The sequence below is a fragment of the Lissotriton helveticus genome, chromosome 4_1, assembly GCF_964261635.1.
Source record: "Lissotriton helveticus chromosome 4_1, aLisHel1.1, whole genome shotgun sequence".
NCBI lineage: Eukaryota > Metazoa > Chordata > Amphibia > Caudata > Salamandridae > Lissotriton > Lissotriton helveticus.
The window spans coordinates 1,551,334,601-1,551,357,303 of record NC_136063.1 but is presented as its reverse complement, the minus strand read 5'-3'; the positions used below and the strand labels follow the sequence as shown (position 1 = coordinate 1,551,357,303).

General features: G+C 38.9%; 1 protein-coding gene across 3 annotated transcripts in view; it reads right to left on the bottom strand.

The window, feature by feature from the left end:
- ADCY1 (adenylate cyclase 1) overlaps positions 1–22,703 on the bottom strand; it is a 1,411,272-nt gene that overhangs the window by 49,562 nt on the left and 1,339,007 nt on the right. For all 3 annotated transcript variants that reach the window (XM_078685844.1, XM_078685845.1, XM_078685846.1), the window contains one exon: positions 6,457–6,571. In XM_078685844.1, the coding sequence (XP_078541970.1) occupies positions 6,457–6,571 (115 nt within the window). The remainder of the gene's footprint in view (positions 1–6,456; positions 6,572–22,703) is intronic.

Below are 22,703 nucleotides of genomic sequence, written 5' to 3'. Positions count from 1 at the left end.
AAGAGACAAAATGTGGTTCACAATGGGATACAAGTGAAGACGAACCCACGGAACCACCAACAAGGTGGCAGACAGAAGACCCTGGACCCTCAGCCACATTTTTACAGGCGGATAAGACTCTGACAACAGGGATCGAATTGCAGACACCAGAGTCACTTTCCATGCAGGAGGCAGTTACACCAACCCCAACAGAGTCTTGTAGTGATCTCCAATGTACGTCAGATCCTGAGAAGGAGACAGGCAGGACTTCTTCAGATTCACAAGAAAGCTGTTACTCTCCAGGACCTGTCAAACCTCCCGGGCATGGATCTTTGCCTTAGAAAGAGAAGAAGCAGAAATCTACAACCATCCAGGTACGGAAAGATCTGAATACCCCTCCCATGCAAATGACCCATCAGACGAGCCAGAACCTTAGTAAAGACCTATGGTGAAGAACACAGGCCTGGAATTGAAAATGTTGACCCAGAACACAGAATCTGAGAAACCGTTGAGACCTTTGATGAACCGGAACATGTAGATAAGCATCTTGTAGGTCGATCAAGGCCAAAAATTCCCCCTGACAGATCAGAGGGAGGATCACCTGCAAGGACACCATCTTGAATCTCACGGGAGGAATGAACCATTTCCAACCATTTCAGATCTAAAACAGGTCTGAGATCCCCGGTGTGCTTTTCCACCAGGAACAAAATTGAGTACATCCCTTACCCCTTTGTCCCACTGGAACCGGAATCACAGCACCCTTCGCCACCAGAGAACTGTTAGGGGTGCTACTGGCCGTCTTACTGCATATAGTGGGATTTAGGATCTGTTCATGAGTTGTTTAAATTGCCAGACAAAATTCAATGAGAGTTTGAAACTTTGGAATAAGTTAAGTAGGTAATTTCCTGTTTAGTGTCATTATAAATACTGTTAGGGAATTTGCATTTAACAATGCTTGTTTATTTTAGCCTGTGTTAAGTTGTAGGGGTTAATAATAAGATTGTGCGCTCATTTATTGAGAGAGGCTCGCGCTGGCTCGAGATAAGAATTCACATGAGGTGTAAGCTCGCGCTGCTCGCGTGACAGCCTTTGTTTATAAATAGACGGAAGCCCAACGGTTTGGCGCTTCGTCTCGTGTTGCTGCCCTGTCGAGCGCTTCTGCTCCCGCCCTGACGGTCTGCCTAAGGCCATAAATAAATCCTTGGTTTCCAAGCGACTTCCCTTCTTAGTCCGATTTTACTGATCTCTCCTCGAGCCCTCTCCCTAGCTGCCTCCTCCTGAGTGATTCGTGGCTTCGCCGAAGCCGAGAACCCGAGTCCTTCCCGCCGCGCATGAAGGAAAAGCAAGTTCCGTTTTTTCCCTCTGCTGATGGCAGTTCGAGGCTGCAGTCTGCTCGAAAATGGATGTCATGTACAGTAAGGCAATATTCTTGTAAGGTGATAAAACTATAAATCCTATGTTTCTTGAGACCCACAAGAGGATAATTGAATCTGCGTTCAGCGTTTGGAAGAAGACTTTTATTATTTAAATGGACAAAAGAAACAAGCCTTGGCAAAGTCAAGGAGAATTTTCTAAAACTGACTGAGTGGGTTTTTAACGTTTGAGACTTCGCATTTGGGAAGAGTGTTGCCAGTTAAGGCAGTAAACAAGCCTAAGCTAAGACAAGAAATTACTGTAAAGACTTTATTTTAAAAATGTTTAGCAATTTTTTAAGTTGTTAATTAGGATACTGAAACAGACCTTGCCTAGTAGGGTTATTCTTTAGAGATAATTTCTTGAGTTATAAGTCCTTGCAGTCGTTAGAGAGAGTAGGTTGTTGTTCTTACTATCTCCTAACTGCAGATTCCAAACCAGCTGAAGCGTTGCTGAAGTCTTCAGGTACAAGTTTGCATGATTTTAACCATTTGGGTTAACTAAAACCAATTAACAAACTAACTCATTACTTAGGAGAAGTTTTCGCTAATGTAGAAACTTTCCTCTTGTTTTATAGAAAGGTATAGAGAAAAGACTGAGCAAATTCTGATATCAAAAAGAGTGTGAACAAGGGCCACCTGACTCAATGGTCAGTTACTGAAGTTTTAGACATAAGTCTGTGTTAAGAAGTTGGGTTGAGTTGTCTTTTAAAACTAATGTTATTTCATAAGAGAATTGCGTGAAAAAACATTGCGTGAAAAAAACGTGAGGCGCAACCAAGAGAGGTCAACGGCCTGGAACACTTTTGAGAGACAACAACAGAAGACAGTGTTTATTTATTTGTTGTTAGTCTCTCTGTCCACTTCCCCTTTCCCTGGGGGAAAAGTCAATACGGTCAGAGTTGTGTTCCTGATTGTGTTGATTGATCCTTGAGGGAGTTGGGAGTTTGCGGCTTCAAGAGGAAACGTCAGAAGTGACTCACAGGACTTCTCAACAAGAACGGACCCCTTCTAAGAGGGCCAACTTCTTTTGAGAGTCTCGAGGGCAAGGATTGACCCAAAAACAGTCTGGGGGAGTCTGGACGAATCCAAAGGAAAAACCTTCTGACTTCACTTGAAGGAGCCATTGATCCGACACAGTATTTCTCCACGGATCCACGAATTGAGACAGCCTCCCCCCCACAGGACCGACTCCCGGAGCAATCCAGTCATGACTTGGGGGGGGGCAGAAGACGTAGAGGGTTTGTTGGAGAACCAGTACTTGCCAAAGGAAAAAGCACCCTGCCCACGCCCCCTTCCACGAAAGGGCTAATGAGCCTTTCCCTGACGAGCCGGACCTAAAAGCTCTTCGAGACCCAAAAAAGCAGGACCGCCCAGCCCTCTCCGGACCCAGGAGCTTCCGATCTTCCACCAATTTCTTGACCATTTCCTCCAATGGTGCACTAAACAATTTCCCTCCCAAAAAGGGGATTTTCATGAGCAAACCCTTCTGCGCAGAATCCACCTTAACAGAGGCAGGAAACTTAACCGCAAAGTCCTGCAAGGGATATTGTTTTCCCTGAAAATGGGGAAAATTACTCTTGTCCACATCCTTCCATTCCGCCTCCAACACCCTTAAAAAAAATAAAAATGTAAATGTCGGAATTTGTAAAGCGCACAGCTACCTCCACCGGAGGTGTCCCGGCGCTGTCCGTATACCGCTTAGGAACCCTTCCTGGCTTTCCTGGGAAATGTCCACTCCTGGGCACCCCCCAGATGCAGCCAGGCATCCCAGCGCTTTTGGGGCCGTTGTGGAGACTAAGCAAGCTATTGCCCAGAGTTGCAGCGTGGGACCCATGATCAGAACAGGCACTGAGGCGAGAATATCCAGTCAGGAGAATTAATGAGCCGGAGACCCGCCGAGGCGGGAATCGAACCCTGGTCCCTGGCCAGAGCTCTGCATCAAGGTCTGCCTGCTCTAACCATTGAGCCACACTTCTCCAAACAGATGAGTGGAGAGGCAGAGATTCAGGCTCCTTCCTCTGATATTGCGCAATAAAATCAGATTTCTCTACAGTCACATCGGACTCCGGAAAAAAGAGGTTGGGACGGATGTGGTGAAGAACATCCTTCAGATCTGACCCCCGGATAAAACGACCCTTCAGGTCCTCATCTTCCCCCCCCTCAGAGTCATGGGAAGGACCGAGTTCACATCTGGGCCTTTTTGGAGGAGGAAGCAAATCCGTATCCTGCAAAGCCGCCGCCACCGCCGCATTAATCATCTGCTGAAGCTTGGCAAGGGAAGGCACCAAGTCCTGAGACCCAGCAGAACATTCAGTAGACTCAGAATCCAAAACTGCATCAGGATCCATAGCTGCCAAAAAAAGAATGACCAGCAACACCACTACGGCATGCAGGAGCATTAAAAAAAACTCCCATCACCATGGAAACCCCATTAAAAACCGTCCCAGGACAGGAGAGACACACCCCTCCCAATCACGTCACACCACAGCCTCTAAAAGATGCCGGAAAATGCAAGCGCCGATCCCAAGAGACGCCCGTAGGAGGTGAGTCCGCTAATGCAGGACACACAGAGAGAGCCTAAAACGTTCAGGACACATACATTCCCATTACTATGTGAAATTTAGACAAGGCAGCCCCTATGCGCAAAGTAGGAATATTAGTAGAACTCCACCCCCATACAGAAAGAACCCAATGCCGGGTATTGGAAGGGGCCGAATCAACAAACACGCCTGAGCCACGAAAGTAGGGAGATGCACGTAGCCAGCAATCAAGTAAAACATGCCGAGTCCGATAGAGCAGGACTCAGGACAAATACCAGCTGACACAAAACAAAAGGAAAAGACGCCGAGTCCACCAGAGCAGGACGCTGAGGCAAATATAAAATGGCACGAACAACCCAAAGACCCCAAAAGGCAGCTAGAGCACGACAGGGGATAATGGTGAAAGTGTCAACCAAGGGGGGGGGAACAAACAGTACAACAATGAAACTGTACCCCACCTTAGAACGGGGCACAAGAGTCTGCTAAAGCAGGACCTCCGCCCATCAACTTACCTGACAAACAGGAACATGAACAGCACTCGTAGCAATGCAGTAACAAAAAAACAGGTTGTGTTGGGACTTTTGTGTCCTTTTATCTGATTGGTGGTTCCCGCTGGGGGCCATATTGGAGGGATATGGAGACTAGTATGTAGCTTTTTACTTGGAGTTTCTGTAGGAGCAGAATGCTCACTGTTAATTACTGTGGTGAGGAAGACGGACGAGGAGGTAATGCGAAGCGCCATGGGCGCAGTGACCATTTTGTGTCACTTTTGTGACGCAAACACAGCACAAAATCTTAGTAAATCTTCCCCTCAGAGGTTATAATCAAATACCTCTTTCTAAAAGTATCTGGTGTGGACGCAAGTTTACTGATTTGTTTACAGTGCATTGAGTCTTCCAGGTACTTGCATTTTCATATTGACATGCAGGATAAGCTGTATGTTCACATTTTTAACCTACAAAATAGAAAACAAAGAATACTTCCTTTCTCGGGTCTCAGGTGGACAAATATGGATATCTAAAATCAAGTAGACAGTATGGAGAAGTTGGATTGAGTACTTATGCCTAGTCAACATTATAATGAAATAGATGTTTGTTATCTTTAAAAGAATAAGTAAAAATGCACAGGAGGATCTTCAGATTTTCCTCTGTTTGATCAGATAAAAGAATAGATGGGCTGGTTCTATTTCCATGTGCTTGGTTTGGAATGGGGCTGAGGGGAACAGAATACATGTTTCAAATTTGGATTCCCGTGAATTTGTTGTGGAAATTCAAAGGCAGATTTTTTGCCAATTTATGGATTTATAAATGAGACATGTAGGGTTAATCATTTTTCTTTTAGTAGGGAGTAAAATGGAAGGCTTTGAAGTTTTTTTTCACCGGATTGGTTAGCCTTTGTAAACGAAGGACAAACAGTGAATAGGTGAATGTGCCCTTCTAGAGAAAGTGTTGCGCAGAGGTATTGCCTACGCTCTTTTTTGGCTCAGGTGTCTAAGGATGAGAAATACAAACATTTTAGATAGTTTAAAAAGATAGGAACACATCATTTTACGTATGCATCTCTCTGACTTTGCTGTAATGACTTTAAGACATGAGCAGCTGAATATTTATCTCTGAGCCTAATCGGATAAATAAAGAGGGAGATGAAAAAAGTTTGTACTTGTATCAATTACAGGAGTCATTGGCATCTATGTATCTTGGTCATCACTTAATACAATGTTGTCAAAAACCAACTTGCGATGCATTGTCCATAACTGTGAAAGGGCATATTTAAAGTTAACTACATACCACTTCTTCCCCATTAACTCACTTTGGTATCAATGCATTCGCCAGTTTTGTAGACATTAAAACATATATAGATATTTTTATACCAGCTGGTTTAAAAATTGGCGTCTTGACATCAAATCTTACAATGTGGTCACTTTTCATTCTATCAGCACAGTGATTTAAGGACAATAACAACATTTTATATTTTACGTTCAGTCAGACTACAATCTTTGTAAGGAGGAAAATTACATACTAAGAAAATACGTAGCTATTTAATAAAGTAGTGGGTACCAAAGTAATTGTAAAATCTGATCTGTTAAATTTATAATAAAAAAATGAAAAGAATAGCGTGTTTTGTATGTATCTGTGCAAGGAATTCTAGCTGGGGTGCAATTCAGTACATCAAAAGAGAGTAGGAGGTAAATCAATAGTGCCTACATCAAAAGGAAAGAAACATAGAATTAAAGAGTCTACTCTACATTGTACCTGAGTAAGTGAAGCAAAACGTAAAATCTTTTATCAATATGAGGTCGTCCATGAAGAACAATGACTTACACTTTCTAGTTTTAAAATGCAATCGAGTAAGCTATCGGCCTTTCTCTTTTCAGTTTGCTCTTGTTTTCTTATAAATAACAGTAACCTTCTTTCAAAATATAACTAAAATTGAAACCAAAGCAATATATGTTTACTTGAAATTACATCACCTCGAAGCAATTATTTTCCTTTGAATAGAATAGCGACGTATGAAAGACTTACCCACTCTGAGAACAAAGTCGTTGTATGACTGATAGTTGATTTCATCAAGAACGTCAAACATTTCTATTGAAAAATCTGCAAGTGTACTCAGATGGGAATAAATTGATTTTTTGGCCTGTGCATAGAAATAGACAAGAGACCGTTATACAAAAAAGTGGTCATTGAAAGAGGACATTTAGCTCTAAACTTCTGAGATACATTGTTTATTGGAGCAATTGCAATGCCATTTGTTATACATGCTACTTTATCAATAGGATTCCATTCATACACAGTTAAATCTGCTTCAGTAGTGACAGAACATTTCTAAAATGTTACCAATATATATAAGTAATATTTTAATAAGTTAGCTAGGTACATGATTTTCATGATGTAGCGTTTTGTGAATTACTTAGTCAAAAATGTTTCAATCAATGTTTTTTTAAGTGAATCACATCTATACTTTTGACAGTTTTAGATTTTTAGAATAAACAAAGCCCTCAAAGTTTTTTGTTTTTTTTTCAAAGTAAAAAAAATACTTTGACTCAAGATAATGAAATCATAAATATGAAATCTTTTTACTTTGGGAATAATTAAAATGAAAAAGATTAAGCTTTGTCAATAATGAATATTGAATTTCAAGACAAATGTATTGCTTAAAACATTTACATTTGTATCTAAATTCTTTCAGATGAGCCTATTTTAAAACTCTGCATAACCTTAATATATGTATATATATCGGTAATAAATGAAATGGGTTACCATGACAAATTATAAATAGTAGTGTGGATGACAATGTATATCAACATTTGCTACAAAAACAATTTGCTCAAATCTGATAAGACCCCCGCCCCCCATTTACAATGCAGCACCTGGAAGTGATAAAACCGTAAGGATTATAAAAGAAAAGATAATCATCAGAGAACATTTGATATAGTCGTATGTTACAAGTGTGCTGCTTGACACAAAAAACAATATGACGATTATATGAATTTTGTTTATGCGGGTGCCAAAAACAGCAAAGAATTTGTCTTTTCATGTAAAACATGGCTCACTACACTTTTGAAGTCAATACCTGAAGTGTTAATAAAGTGATGGATACTTGGAATTGCAAATATGCTAAACTTGTGGAGTCCGATTCTCAACCTAAGTGCACCAAAAAGTGGTCTATTGCCATAAATGCCTTTGTTCTAATTCACAGCATTGAATCTATCTGTTCACCTGTAGAACGGCTGAGAGCCAGACTAACGCGCTTGAATTACCTACGGAATCAGCAATGCAAACAATGTTCACCGCAGCCATAATCCTTTCAAGGGGCATGGCTGTGCAATTATTTCAGTGCACTTGTAGAACATTGACTTTAAATGTATTAAACATGTTAAACATAATAGTGAATGAATCAACAATACATTCAGAAACTTTGGGCCTAATTTAAATCATGGCGGACAGGTTACTCTGCCACAAGGGTGACGTATATCCCATCCATCAAAATATAAATCTCAGAGGATAAAATGGAATTTATATTTCGGCAGAAGGGATATCCCTGTCCGTTATGATAGAGTAACCCGCCTGCCAAAATCTAAATTAGGCCCTTTGTCTAAAATCATATCAAACACATACACTAAATAAGGGGAAATGTTATTCTGGAAAGGTACAGTTCTTTGCCTAAAATGCAATGTCACTGCTGAAGCTATCTGAGTGAACATCATTTGCACATGACCAACATTGATTTTTTTAGATTATTGATTTTTTTACTTTATCAGCTGTTTTCCTTTGTCTAGGTCAAAGAGCAGGAGTAGTACGTTAACTGTTCTTTGCCACTTGTTTGCCTCTGATGACGCGGATTGTAAAAGCACATAATCATCCTCTTTTTACACATTATGAGATGCAGAGGTCGTGGACTTAAACATAGAAAATAATCTATTGGGTGTAATTGAATACAGCATAGTCTTTATTTATTGTAAAACATGTGCAAATGGGTTTATCCACCTTTGTAATGGAGCAAATATTTGCAAGATCTACAATTAATTTTGATGTAAACATTATATATATATATATATATATATATATTATATATATATATATATATATATATATATATATATATATATTCTTCAACTCGCTCACAACTTCTACTGCATCCAGAAAAGAAGAGCGTGGACCCAGGTATCGTGCAGTTTTATTTTATTTCATAGCCAGCTCTACCATGACGTGTTTCGGGAGAGCCTGCCCTTGATCACATGATATATATTACCTACTGGCGGTCGCCAGTAGGTAGTTATAGTTAGGACCTAGCTATCCTAGGAAATCCGCAACATTCTTGCACAGCTTAGAGCCTATTTCTGAAGTAAGAGGCCTAACACACACGTTGCCTAAGATTCCCTACTAGAACATATACTAAAGCCCAACTGGCTTTAAAAAAACATGTACTTCCATATTTGTAAAGACATGAACTAAGCATATTATTCACCCAGATCCATTTAAAATCAAGCTTGACTCACATTGTGATCTTAGACACATGACCAGGATGTTACATGTAATCTACCATGTCTGTCTCTGCATGCAATATGTGTGTCTCTGGTCATACTATCTCATTGTGTCTACTGGCAAAAAACAGACGACATATATATAAGCAAGACATAACATTCCTTTTTCATTTCAAAGGCACACCCTGCATCTTGTTTGCACAGCTTAGAGCCTTTTTCTGAAGTAAGAGGCCTAACAGACATGCTGCCTAAGATTCCCTACTAGAACATATACTAAAGCCCAACTGATTTTAAAAAAACATGTACTTCCATATTTTTAAAGACATCAACTAAGCATATTATTCACCCAGATCCATTTAAAATCAACCTTGACTTACAGTGTGATCTTAGGCACATGAGACACATGTCATGACACACACACAAAGAGAGACATGACACACAGAAAAAGAGAGATTATGCACGTGCAAAGTGACATGAGACACAGACACAGAGTACCCTTTAAGCTAAGACAGGCAAACTGTTAGAAGGCACGGGTGACATTAATGAAAAATGTGAAAATGTAATTCCTTATTTCAAACAGACACTCAGTGTGAACCTTGTCCAAAATTTAAAAGCCAGACATTTTACCAGAAAACATTTTCCATAGTAAATCGTTTTTGACACAAAGCACAGCACATGTAATGTAAATCAGGCTTATGTTGTAAACTAGTGTTTATATTGTTTACTTATTGTAATTGCTATGTAATATGTTTGTAGTGGTCTATATTATGTAATTTTTTCTTTACCACAGATTATAATCATCTAATGAAAAAAAAAAAGAATATGCCATCGAAAGAAAGACGGCAAAAAAATTACAAAAAAGAATTAAGGTCCAAGAAAAAAGAAATACAAGACTCATCCAAAAAAAATTCTTCAGTGAAAAAAAATAATGCTCCTGGTAAGCAAACAAAGAATTGTCTCAGGAAGTTATTGAAATGTAAAAAAAAAAAGAGATGTTATTTCAAAGAAGAATAAAACACCTTTAATTATAAAGAAGAAATTGTGTCCCTCAAAAAATGATAGACCTGTAGAAGGAGATGATATTGTCTATAGGAATAGAAGGAGAAAACAATTTATTGAAATTCGTAGACGAATGTTTTATAACAGAATAGTATCTAATTTATTAAAAAATGTAAAGAGGTATCAAAAAAACACCGCTTTTTACAAGAAAAAAAAGCATAATTAAGATTGTGGATGAAGCATTTAAAGTGAAAAATAAGTTATATGGATTAGTAATGAATAGAATTCGTACACTAGATAAAGTAATCAATGTTTTCAAATCAAAATATAAGTGGAGAAGAGTAATTAATCGGACTAATTTTTGCGATGTTTTTTCTGGAGAATGGAAGCATAGTTCAAGTTGTGAGCCCTTTTTTAATGAAGGATGTTACTTTCAGGATAAGGATTTGGTGCATGCAGTTGACACCAGTGGTCGAGCATATGAGGTAAAGGACGGTTGTCCGGTTGAAAAAGAAAAGATTGTGCCTAGAAATACAGAAGAGGTGTTAGCTGGTGAAGTTTTAGGGAGATGTCCTGAGGCTCCAGTGTATAGTAGTATTTGTAGGGTGCGACAGGATTCAATTGATTTGTTTCGCAGTTTCTTACGGACATATACTAAGAAAAGTCTAAAACAAAAAATGACAATTTTGCAAGAGTTGGATCCTTGTATAGTGAGAGAAAAAACAGGTTTGCAAGGGCATTCACTGGCTTGTCTTTCAAGAAAAGTATGTCAGAGTGTTTTTCACCATTTTAGGATGTTAGCAGTGCATCATAATAAAGTGAGGAAATTAGTGAGAAGGCTGTATTATGCAAAAAAGTCCAGCACTTAAACTAAAACAGTTAAACAGTGCTCTTTTGCATGGAACTGAATTAGATGTGAAAAACATATGTGAAGCAATTGAGTTTTGTTACTTTGGTGAAAAAGGGGACAGTGCAGAAATAGATACAGTAATAGAAGGTAATATAGAACAGAATGTAGAGATTTCAAGTACAGAAAAATTTGAACATGAAATTACCAAGTTTAAGGTCAATTCAAGTGAAAGGCCTAATTTTACTTGTGTGTGTTGTCGACGAACTCATTATAAGCATCAGACTAGATTAGTTGATTTATATGTAAAAAGCGAAAAGGTAAATAATAATGAGTGGGAGGATTTTGCAACTTATTTGTTGGTAGAAAATTGTTTTGATTTGGGTTCTGATCAACGTATTTGTAAATATTGTTATAATAAATTCAATGAAAACAGAATGCCTGCTCGACCTGTTCATAATAATCTGGAGTTGGTAGACATTCCTTCTGAATTGATGGATTTAAATACCTATGAGTCTATTCTGATTCAATGTGTGCATCCTTTTCAGGCTATTGTGCGCATGGAGCCTAAGACAGGGAAATTGCCTCCTTCAGATTTACAGAGAGGAATAAAGGGAAGAGTTGTTTATTTGCCTCTAGATTTCAAGAAAAATATTGATACAATTGGTGTAGAAAAAGTAGAGGAGGAACCTCTGGTTATTCTAGGTAATGGTGTTCCGACAAAGAGTAAAAAAATCTGGCAAGAATTAGTGGATGTTAGGAAAGTCAAAAAGGCAATGTTGTATCTGGTAAAAAATAATCAGTACTATAAAAAAGTGCATGTGGGAGAAGAGGAAACAACTGTAGAAGAGGACAGTGATTTCTCCGCTGGGCAAACAGAAAAAATTGATGTCTCTAGAAGTGAAGAAATTTATAAACATTATAGTGTTCATCCATTGCATTCCAAAGAAGTAATGGGGAATGCTATTGACTTGTTTCAAATGAAAGAAGCCAAAGGAAGTCCCATTAGTGTATGGGAAGAAAGTTTGGAAGCTCATTGTTTTCCACAGTTATTTCCAACAGGTGAAGTTGGACGATATGACGACCGACCTGTCAAATTCCTGCATCTGAATACCGAACTTCAAGATTATATGCAGAAGATCCAAGGTTTCGTCAATGCATTCCATATGTGTTCCATTTACTGTTTGAGAGTGACTTGTCTGGACTTTCTTATGCAGTGAACCATATACTGAAAAGTGGAGCACATCTACTAAATGTTTCGGCAAAGGACTTTATGGATAAAGTGAAACTGCAAGACAGTGTTTTGGAATCTCAGCTAATTAATCTCATGGTATGTCAGCGTGGTATTAACAAGTATTGGTACCGTCGTCATGGGAATTGAAATGTTTGCTAAGAAACTTAGGAACTCCTACATGGTTCCTCACTCTTAGCTGTGCTGAGTCTGCTTGGGAAGACTTACTTGAATTTCTACGAGAGGCAAATAAAAACATTGAAAATATTGAATACAAAACACCTGGAGAACTATGCTCTTTGGATCCAGTTAATGTATGCAGGTATTTTAATCATAAGTTTGAAGCTATGATGTCTCTTATTACAAACAAAAAAAATCCTCCACTTGGAAAGGTGTTGGATTTCTTTTGGAGAAAGGAGTATCAAGCAAGAGGTACTCCACACATACATATGCTGCTATGGATCAAAGATGCACCAAAATTTGGAACAGATTCAGATGAGAAAGTGATGAGTTTCATTGAGCGGTATTCTACATGTGCTGTTCCGAAAAGTACAGAAGAAAACAATTAAAGACATCAAGTTTTAAGCTTTCAAAGCCATCGTTGTGGAAAATACTGTCGTCGTAAATACAAATCCAAGGACAAGTTCTACACGAAATGTCGTTTTGCATTTCCACGTCGAGTAACATCGAAAGGAAGAGTGAACAATTTTATGTCTTCTCTGCGACATACTGTGACAAGAAAATCACCTGAAAATACATACAACCTAAGAAGAAATGAGGAGTCCAAATACATAAATGACTACAACCCAGTCATTTTGTCCATGTGGAATGCTAACATGGATATTCAATATGTGGCTGACAACTCTATTGCTGTGGCTCGATATGTGACGTCTTACATCACAAAATCTGAAAAGACGGAACTGAAGGAAATGTGGGAGGAAATTTCACATGAAAAGAGTGTAAGCAAGAAATTATACAGTTACAGTCTGAAGATGTTGTCGCATCGAGAAATTGGAGCATATGAATGTTCTGACCGGTTATCATCAGCAAGTCTATATGCCAAATCTAGAACCATCATTTGGGTGAGTCTACATCTTGCTGCAACACGAAACCGAGTTTTGAGATCTGTACAAGAAATAGAGTATTTGGCGGAGAAAGAACCAGACAGTACAGATATTTTGAGGACAAACATGTTGGATACATACTATCCAAATAGAAGTACTCATCTTGAGAACACTTGTCTGTATAAAGTTCTGCAAACCTATACTTATAAAAAGAACGTCACAGAAGACATCAATAAAGGTGTATATGCTGTAATTGCATGTGAAGGCTGTCTGGTGAAACAAAGAAAAGGCCATTTGATTAATCGTTGAAAATTGAGTTGTGAATCTCCAGACAAAAGGGAATTTTATTACTTAACTCTTTTGCAACTCTTTAAGCCTTGGCGTACAGAAGAGGAACTACTTGGAGATTTTCTCACTTATGAAGATTCGTTCAATGCAACCAAGGATACCATAGAATGTCCTGTTTTTTCAAATTATCTGCAAATGTTGAACGAGGAAATACAGCAAGAAGCTACAATTGCAGCAGAGATTGCTAGAGACAGTTCTCAAGATAGTCAGAGTTCTGCTTCATTGAGTCAGGATCCACTAGGAGGACCAATTATACAAAATGAAGCTGCCACTGCCATGGATGAAGTCGAAAGAGCCATGGAACAAGCTCAGGAGGATGGAGTTAACTTAGAAGATTTGGAAAAAGAACTAAACGTTGAGCAGAGACAAATATATGACGAAGTCACAGAACACATTGAGCATGGTTTATCTCATGAGAAAAAAGAGTGCTCATGTACATCATTTATACCTGTCCGACTGTACGTGAGTGGAGAAGCAGGAACTGGAAAAAGTTTCCTGATTAAAGCAATTGCAACATATCTGCAGAAAAGAACGGAGTCATCGCTCTCTTGTGTTGTTACTGCTCCAACTGGGTTGGCAGCACACAACATTAAAGGGATTACTTTACATCGCTTATTGATGCTGCCAGTAGAGCATACAATACCACAATACCACAATACTATCTGGAGAAGCTTGTTGTGAAGTTTCAAGAGCCCTAAAGAAAATGAAACTTCTTATCATTGATGAAGTAAGCATGGTATCAAATAGTAAGCATGGTATCAAATGTAATGCTTGCTTTTGTGCATTTAAGAATGCAAGAAATTCGTAAAACAGACTATGATGTGTTATTTGGAGGCAAACACATCATTGTTTTTGGAGATCTACTGCAACTAACTCCAGTGAAAGGACAGCCAGTGTTTAAAATGCTTACGCATGAAGATACCAGGATGTGCTTAGGAAGCATTGGAAATGTTAACATATGGTTAAATTTCAAATATGCAGAACTGCTTCAAAATATGCGACAGGCAAAGGATGAAGATTATAAAAATATTCTACAAGATGTAAGAATTGGAAAACTAACTGAGCATGGCAAAGAAGCTTTACATGGGGAATTAATTTCAAATTTGTTTCCAAATGAAAATATTCTCCCAGAGAATATTTTTATGAAAATTCCTGAAAACAAATCTGCCATATGCTTGATGCCAACTCTGCAAGAATGTTCAATCTTCAGCAACAAAATGTTAAAGTTGGAAAATCAAGAGATTGTGAAACTGGAAGCTATTGATAAAATAGAACATGAAGGAGCAACTATTATTTTGTTAGAAAAGTTGAAATCAAAATTGGATTCCTTAGAGAAGACAATATCTAAAACTGATGGTTTGGAAAAAACTCTGTATGCATCTTTAAATTGTCGTATAATTTTACGACGTAATTTACATGTGGAAAGAGGTTTAGTAAATGGAGCAATGGGTCATGTTGTGGATTTTGTGAATTACCAAAATAGAGATGGAATTGAATTCATAAAAATTAAATTTGATGGTATTGAAGAAGTACAACAAATCAGTCGTTGTTCTGCCCGATTTTTGCTTGTGAAAGATTTATATGTCCGCAGAAAACAGTTTCCTGTTTCTTCGGCATATGCAGTGACTATTCATAAATCTCAAGGTTTAAGTGTAGATAGTGCTTTGGTGAATATTGGAAGTTCTGTGTTGAAGGAGGGTACTGGATTGTACTTGATTGATTTTGATGACACAAAGATTAGTGCAGATCTAAACTGTGTAAAAGAATATAATAGGTTAAGAAGAGAGCATGCTCCAAATTTAGCTCAATATCCTCTATTTAAAAAGCATGTTGTAGGCCGAAAAAGAAGAAATGAGAAAAATTGTAGTGAAGTTGGAGCAAAAAGAAAAAAAAGTAGATGAACCAGTAATTGTAAGCAGAAAGGAAAAGTATTCAGTTAAAGATGTTGTTGGATTTCAGTTTGAAAACAGTTCTGGTGTCAACTGCTATGCTAATATAGTGGTTAATGTTGTTTTTTTCTCCAAACTTTACAAGAGCAGATTGCTGAAAATCGAGATCAAAGATTTTGTTGCTTGTTGAATTCTGTGTTTGAGAAATGTAGCAGTGATAGAACAAAAATACAAAGTGTTTCTGAAATTCGAAATGTTTTAGACATAGGTTCTGGTCTAAATCAATTTTCACAGAATATTCAGCAAGATTGTCAGGAATTTCTAATGTATATGCTTGTTGTATTGCAAGATGAAGGTGTAGCTGTAGAAAATCTTTTTGGCCTTTCCTATAAATGGCAACATGACTGCGACAATTGCTCCTTTTCAAGTAGTACTACAATAGACACTGAAAGATTTATATATTTGACTTTACCAGACTGCTAACCAGTGTCTTTTAATAACCTAGTTAGAGAAGCAAATCAAAACATGGTCTGTACTCGATGTAAATCTGCAATGCTATCAACATTATTTATACAAAGTTATGGACAGTAACTAATTTTAATGTTCCAACGATGTAGACCTGATGGAACTAAATTGACAACTTTAATTAAAAATGTTGTGGCTTCTCAATAGTCAATTTCAGGAAGAACCTTTGCAACTGCAGCAATTATTTACCATGATGGTCCATCGACAACATCAGGACATTACACAGCTTATTTAAAATGTCAAAAAGGCTGGAGTAGCTGTGATGATACTCAATTGACTTTCAAACAACATTTGCCTTCTGACTTACAAAATTCTTACCTAGTGTTCTTACAACCGAAATTTTAGGGAAGGTAATTGGCCTATGAAGATTGGAGCAGTTAATAAAATGTAGTTTGATGTTCAAAATTACTTTCCGAGTGAGAGTGCTGAAGATAATAAAAAACATGTAGTTGTCATAGAGGTAGTATAAGTGTATCACATAGTGTGTGATGTGAGTATTGTAGGAAAAATTAATGAAAAATAAGCGAGGAGTTGGAAATAAAACTATTGTTTCATAATGTAAAAGATGTTGGAGCTTTTCTTTCAGAAACTCGAGTAAATGGGAGATTAAGAACACTCTTGCGTAATTTCCAAAGAAAAGGACTTTCCATATACTATTTGGCCTCGTGGAAAAGTACGTGGATCAAAATTGACTTAAGATAAGTTTTTTCTAAATTTTACATTATTTAGTGAAACCGTGTATGTTTTTTACAAAAAAAATGATTTTGATTGTGTTTTTTTTTCCCGCTGTCATATGATGAATAGTATTGAAGTCACTGTTTTAAGTGAAATTCAATATATTCTGAGAACAGCAAAAATAAACCATATAACATGTTGTACAAATTATTTTGTATTTTGTATTATCAAATATATATTATGCTCCCCATGTCTTATGCTCACTCACCTTTTTCCATTCTTTATCACTCCTCTTAACTCACCCTCACTAGCCTTCTCTCACTCTCCCTGACCTCCCTTTCCTTATTCCACTTCCCTCACTTATCCTCATCCTCCATTTCTTCACTGCCCTTTCCCTCTCTCCCATCCACCACTTTCCAGCTCTTAGTCACTCTACTTCACTCCCCTTCCCCTTCTTTTCTTTCTTTGCTTCCTGAATAATTCCCGTTGTCTCACTAACCTTCCTCCACTCCACTTCACTAACTCCTTCTTTCACTCCCTCTGTCCTCTCACATCCTTACTCCCCTTACCTCACTTCCTCTCTCTTAGCCTCACTCTCTCGGTCCCCTCACTCTCTCACTCCTTTTCCATGACGGTCACTCCCTATAACTCACCCACACTCCCTCACTTACCTTTCTTTGCTCCCTTACTCAGTTCTTTTCTCTCACTCTTTCCTTTACTACCTCTATGTCCTCACTTCCTCAGTCTCCTTGTCTTATAATCACTCGCCTTTATCCACTCTCTATCACTCCTCTTTCCTCAACCTCACTACCCTTCTTTCAGTCTACATCACCCCCGTTCCCTTACTCCACTTCCCTCAGTTATTTTCATTCCTCATGTTTACTGCCCTTTCCCTAACTCCCCTCCCACACTCAACTTCTTTCGGTCTCCCTTCTTCATTTCCCTTCCCCTCTCTTTCTTTCATTTGCTCCCTCACTCATTCTTCTTCCTTTACTTACCTTACTCAAATTCTCTAACTCCTTAAGTCACTCTCTCTGTCCTCTCACTTCCTCAGTCCCCTTTCCTCAGTCCCTCTCTTTTAGCCTTACTTTCTCCGTCCCTTGAGTCTCTCACTTCTCTTTTGTCTCGCTCACTCCCTATAACTCGCTCACACTCTCTCACTTACCTTTCTTTGCTCTCTCACTCACTCTCTTTCTGTCTCTCTTTCTTTCACTACATCTATGTCCTCACTCCTTCACTCCCCTTGTCTCATGCTCACTTGCCTTTATCCTCCCTCTATCTTCCCTCTTTCCTCAACCTCACTGCTCTTCACTCACCCTCCCTCACTCTTGTTCCCTTACTCCGTTTCCTTCAGTTATCCTCATTCATCATTCTTAACTACCCTTCCTCTTTCTCTCCTCAAGCACTCATCTTTTCCCAATCAGTTTGCTTCACTTCTCTTCCCCTTCTTTCCTTCCTTTGCTCCCTCAGTCATTCCCCTTCCCTCACTCACCTAACTCACCTTTATTCACTCTTTTTCTCACTCCCTCTATTCTCTTAGATTCTCACTTGTCTTCCCTCATTCCCTCTCTGTTACCCTCATTTCCATTGTCCCCTCACTGTCTTACGACCCTACATTCACCCTCACTCATATTCCATCCCTCAATGCCATGAATCTACCATCAATCACTCTTGCTTCCCTGTCACTCACTCCCCTTTCTTTACTCTCCTTTCTTTCTTTAGTTTTCCTAATGCACATTCCCTTACAAACTTACACACTTTCACTTCATTTCTCTCTCTTTCTCTTGTTCTCTGTCACTGAATGTATCCAGGACATTTTTCTCTTAGTAATTTGCTTTCCCTCTATTTCTTTTTCACTCTCTCTAACTTTCACTATTCCTTTGTTTTCCTTTCTCAGTCCTTCATTCCTACTTTATCTCTTACTACCCTTTTATGACTTTTAATCTCCTGCTATCTCTCTAGTATTGTAAAATATATATTATAAATATTATAACTTAATTTTTTTCTCTTCCACAGATATTAAATTTATTGAAAATATGTAAGTAAGTTTACATTACTTATAAGGTAAGTTTGACGTACAAAATTTAGTTTCTCAACACTCTTTTCCTTAACCTCACTACTCTTCTCTCACCCATCCACACCCTCGTTCCCTTACTGCGCTTCCCTCACTTATTCTCAATCCCCATGTTTACTCCCCTTTTCCTCACTCCCCTCCCACACTCACCTTGTTTTAGACCTTTTCCTTAATTTCTCTTCCTTTCTCTTCCTTTCCTTCGCTCCTTCACTCTTTTCCCTTCCCTTACTCTCCTTACTCCACTTCACTAACTCCTTCTCTTACTCCCTCTGTCCTCTTACTTCTACACTCCCCTTCTCTCATTCTCTCTCTGTTAGCCTTATTCTCTGCGTCCTCTTAGTCTCTCACTCCTCTCTGTCACGCTCACTCCCTAAAACTCAGACACACTCCCTCACTCACTTTCCTCCAGATCTCCTGTTTTACTTCCCTTCCTCTCTCTTCCCTTCCTTCGCTCCTTCACTCTTTTCCCTTCCCTTACTCTCCTTAATCCACTTCACTAACTCCTTCTCTTACTCCCTCTGTCCTCTTACTTGTACACTCCCCTTCTCTTATTCTCTCTCTGTTACCCTCATTCTCTCCATCCTCTAAGTCTCTCACTCCTCTTCTATCACGCTCACTCCCTATAACTCAGCCACACTCCCACACTCACCTTCTTTCAGCTCTCCTGTTTTACTTCCCTTCCTGTCTATTCCCTTCCTTCACTCCTTCACTCTTTTAACCTCTGTTACTCTCCTTACTCCACTTCAAAAACTCCTTCTCTCATTCCCTCTGTCCTCTTACTTACTCACTCCCCTTCCGTCACTCTCTCTCTGTTACCTCCATTCTCTCCGTCCTCTTAGTCTCCCACTCCTCTTCTGTTACGCTCACTCCCTATAACTCAGCCACACTCCCTCACATATCTTTCTTTGCTCCCTCACTCAGTCCTCTTTTCTCACTCTTTCCTTCACTTCCTCTGTCTCCTCACTCCCTCACTCTCCTTGTCTCATGCTCACTTGCCTTTATCCACTTTCTATCACCGCTCTTTTCTCAACCTCACTGCTCTTTTCTTACCCTTCCTCACCCCCGTTCCCTTTCTCCGCTTTCTTCACTTATCCTCATTCCCCATGTTCACTCCCCTTCCCCTCATTCACCTCCCACACTCACCTTCTTTCAATCCCCCTACTTCACTTCCCTTCCCCTCTCGTCCCTTTCTTAGCTCCCTCACTCATTTTCCCTTCCTCTCTCACTGCACTCGACTTCACTCAGTCCTTTTGAATTTGTAAAGAATACAGCTCTTTTTGGAGAATTGGAGGTAGTTCTAAAAATAACAGTTTTTTTTCTTCTTTTTTAGGTTTTATTTTTTTTGTTAGTTTTTCTGAACGTTTAAAAAAAAAAAAAAATCTGAACAAAAACAAAAAGAGGGAATGCCAAACTGCTCAACAGGAGCAAAAAAAAGGGGAAAAATAAGGGCTGGGGAGGGCAGCGATGATCTTCTCTTCTGCGTACAATGAGCATGATACTCTGCTCTCCGTAGCAAAGCAGTTCATCACACTGCTTACATTTGATAGTGATGTCACTGAAGACAGGCTGAATGTTAGGGATCAGCTCCAGTGGTCTTCCTTTCCCCGATGTTGTCGCTCCTCCGGTGGATGTTGAGGCGCCATCCCTTGGGGGATTACGTGCCAGGTCCCTGACACTCTCCCGGGCATAGTTCTGGGGGTGCCTCCTTTGAACATGCTGAATCATTGTGGAGTTGCCAAAACTATATTTCCTTCTAGGGTCAACCCGTGAAAGAACTGTTTTGCATATCTTACACTCCACCTTAGGACCATTTACCTTCTTTTCCCCTGGTGGAATTGTGAAAAATTTCCAGATAAAGTGCTCCTTCACCTTTGGCTGAGGAGGCTCCTCCTGGATAAACTCATCAGAGTCTTCACTGCTGCTAGGTGGTCTTGCAGCCATTCTTTCAAAAGTAATGTAGAGAAACAGTGAACAGGTCTTGCTCTCTCCAAAGTGAAAGAGGTAGTGAAGGAAATGGGTGGGGTTTTCATTAGTTATAAAAAAAACTGTAAAGAACCAATGAAAAGTGTTATTTTAAGGTCACATGACTTGACGCGCTTACGCTGCGCGCACCGGAGCGCTTCCGGGGGCGCTTATGCGGCACGAACGTAGGCGCTTCCGGGGGGGCTTACGCGGCGCACCTAAATGACATTTTGCTACCTTTTCGGAAATACGTTTAAAGTTAAAATACGGGTATTTAAAATCAAAAATATTACTTTTATATGTATGCCACTAAATGTCTTGCATTATTTTTTACTTTAAATAAAAAAAAAAATTTCTCGCATGCGGGAATAGCGCTCTCGCTACGCTCTCGGGTGAGCTAATAATTAATAGTTATAAAAAACAGCTACTAAAAAAAATTATAATTCACTTTAAAAATCGTAGGTTACAAACTCGATATACAAAGGAATTAGCTTTTAAAAAACCCTTGAAATTCACTGAAAAAACCATAGGTTTCACAATCGATATAGTTAGGAATTAGCATTTAAAAAACCTTTGAAATTCACTGAAAAAACCATAGGTTTCACACTCTTTAAAGTTAGGAATTAGCATTTAAAAAACCTTTGAAATTCACTGAAAAAACATAGGTTTCACACCAGTTATAGTTAGCTGAACATTTTACCCTTACAAAACCATTGAAATTCCTATGTTATAGTTAGTTGGAGTCACTATAACTCGCGCGCCCGCAATCCACTGCTGATGATGTCCCATATTACATCATTCATGACATGGTCAGTGGCATCACTGATGTCATCACTGATGACATCTCAAATGACATCACTGATGACATCATCCATGTGATAATATAATGCACCTCATCACACTCTAATCTAACCTTTGATACATCCAGTGTTGAATACAGACTACCATTCCTGAAACCATTGACACACCAATACCAGTTACTACATACACACTCACTGATTCCTAAGTCTACACACACATCCACTCATTCACCCATACAATCACTCATACAATCACTCATACATACAGTCACTCATCAATACAACACTATCATATGCACTCATACACCTATACAGACACTCACACAGTGCCACTCATCCATGGAGTTACTCACAAACCTAGTCAGTCATGCAAAGAATCAATCACACACCCATTTCCTCATCTATACAGTTATACACACATAACCTTACTTATTCAAACATATACTAACACATACTTACTCTCTTTTACAATCACTGATACAAGTACACATTGATCCATACAGTCACTTACGCAATCACAGGCTCTCATGTATAGTCATTGATATATGTCAACTCTCACATGCACTGTGTTTTACATTTGTACTTACTTGGACATGTAGCACTGAGATATCCATTCACTCACCAACACACCCATGCACACAGTCAACCGCCCATACAGCTGTTTCCACACACACTCTTGAACCTATACACCAAGTGAATCAACTGCTCACACATCTATGCACAGAGTCACACACCTCCCAGAGACTCCCACACACACTCACCCTCACATACAAATACTTGGGCAACCAATCAATAACCCATATAGCCAGTCATATAACTACTAATCAATACATGCAGCAGCTTACACAACATCAGACATAATGATGCACACACTCAAACAGTTTATTCACTAACCCATGCATTCAGTAAGACACATTTAATCACCCACTCATACAGTCAGTCACGCACCTACTAAATCCTTTATCCAGACACTCATACATACACTCATTCTTCAATATGTTAAACATATTTTAACTTTACAGAAACACACAGACACTGGATGATGTCATCAGTGATGTCATCAGTGATGTTATTTGAGATGTCATCAGTGATGTCATCAGTGATGTCACTGACCATGTCATGAATGATGTAATATGTGACATCATCAGCAGTGGATTGCGGGCGCGCGAGTTATAGTGAGTCCAACTAACTATAACATAGGAATTTCAATGGTTTTGTAAGGGTAAAATGTTCAGCTAACTATAACTGGTGTGAAACCTATGGGTTTTTCAGTGAATTTCAAAGGTTTTTTAAATGCTAATTCCTAACTATAACGAGTGTGAAACCTATGGTTTTTTCAGTGAATATATATATATATATATATATATATAT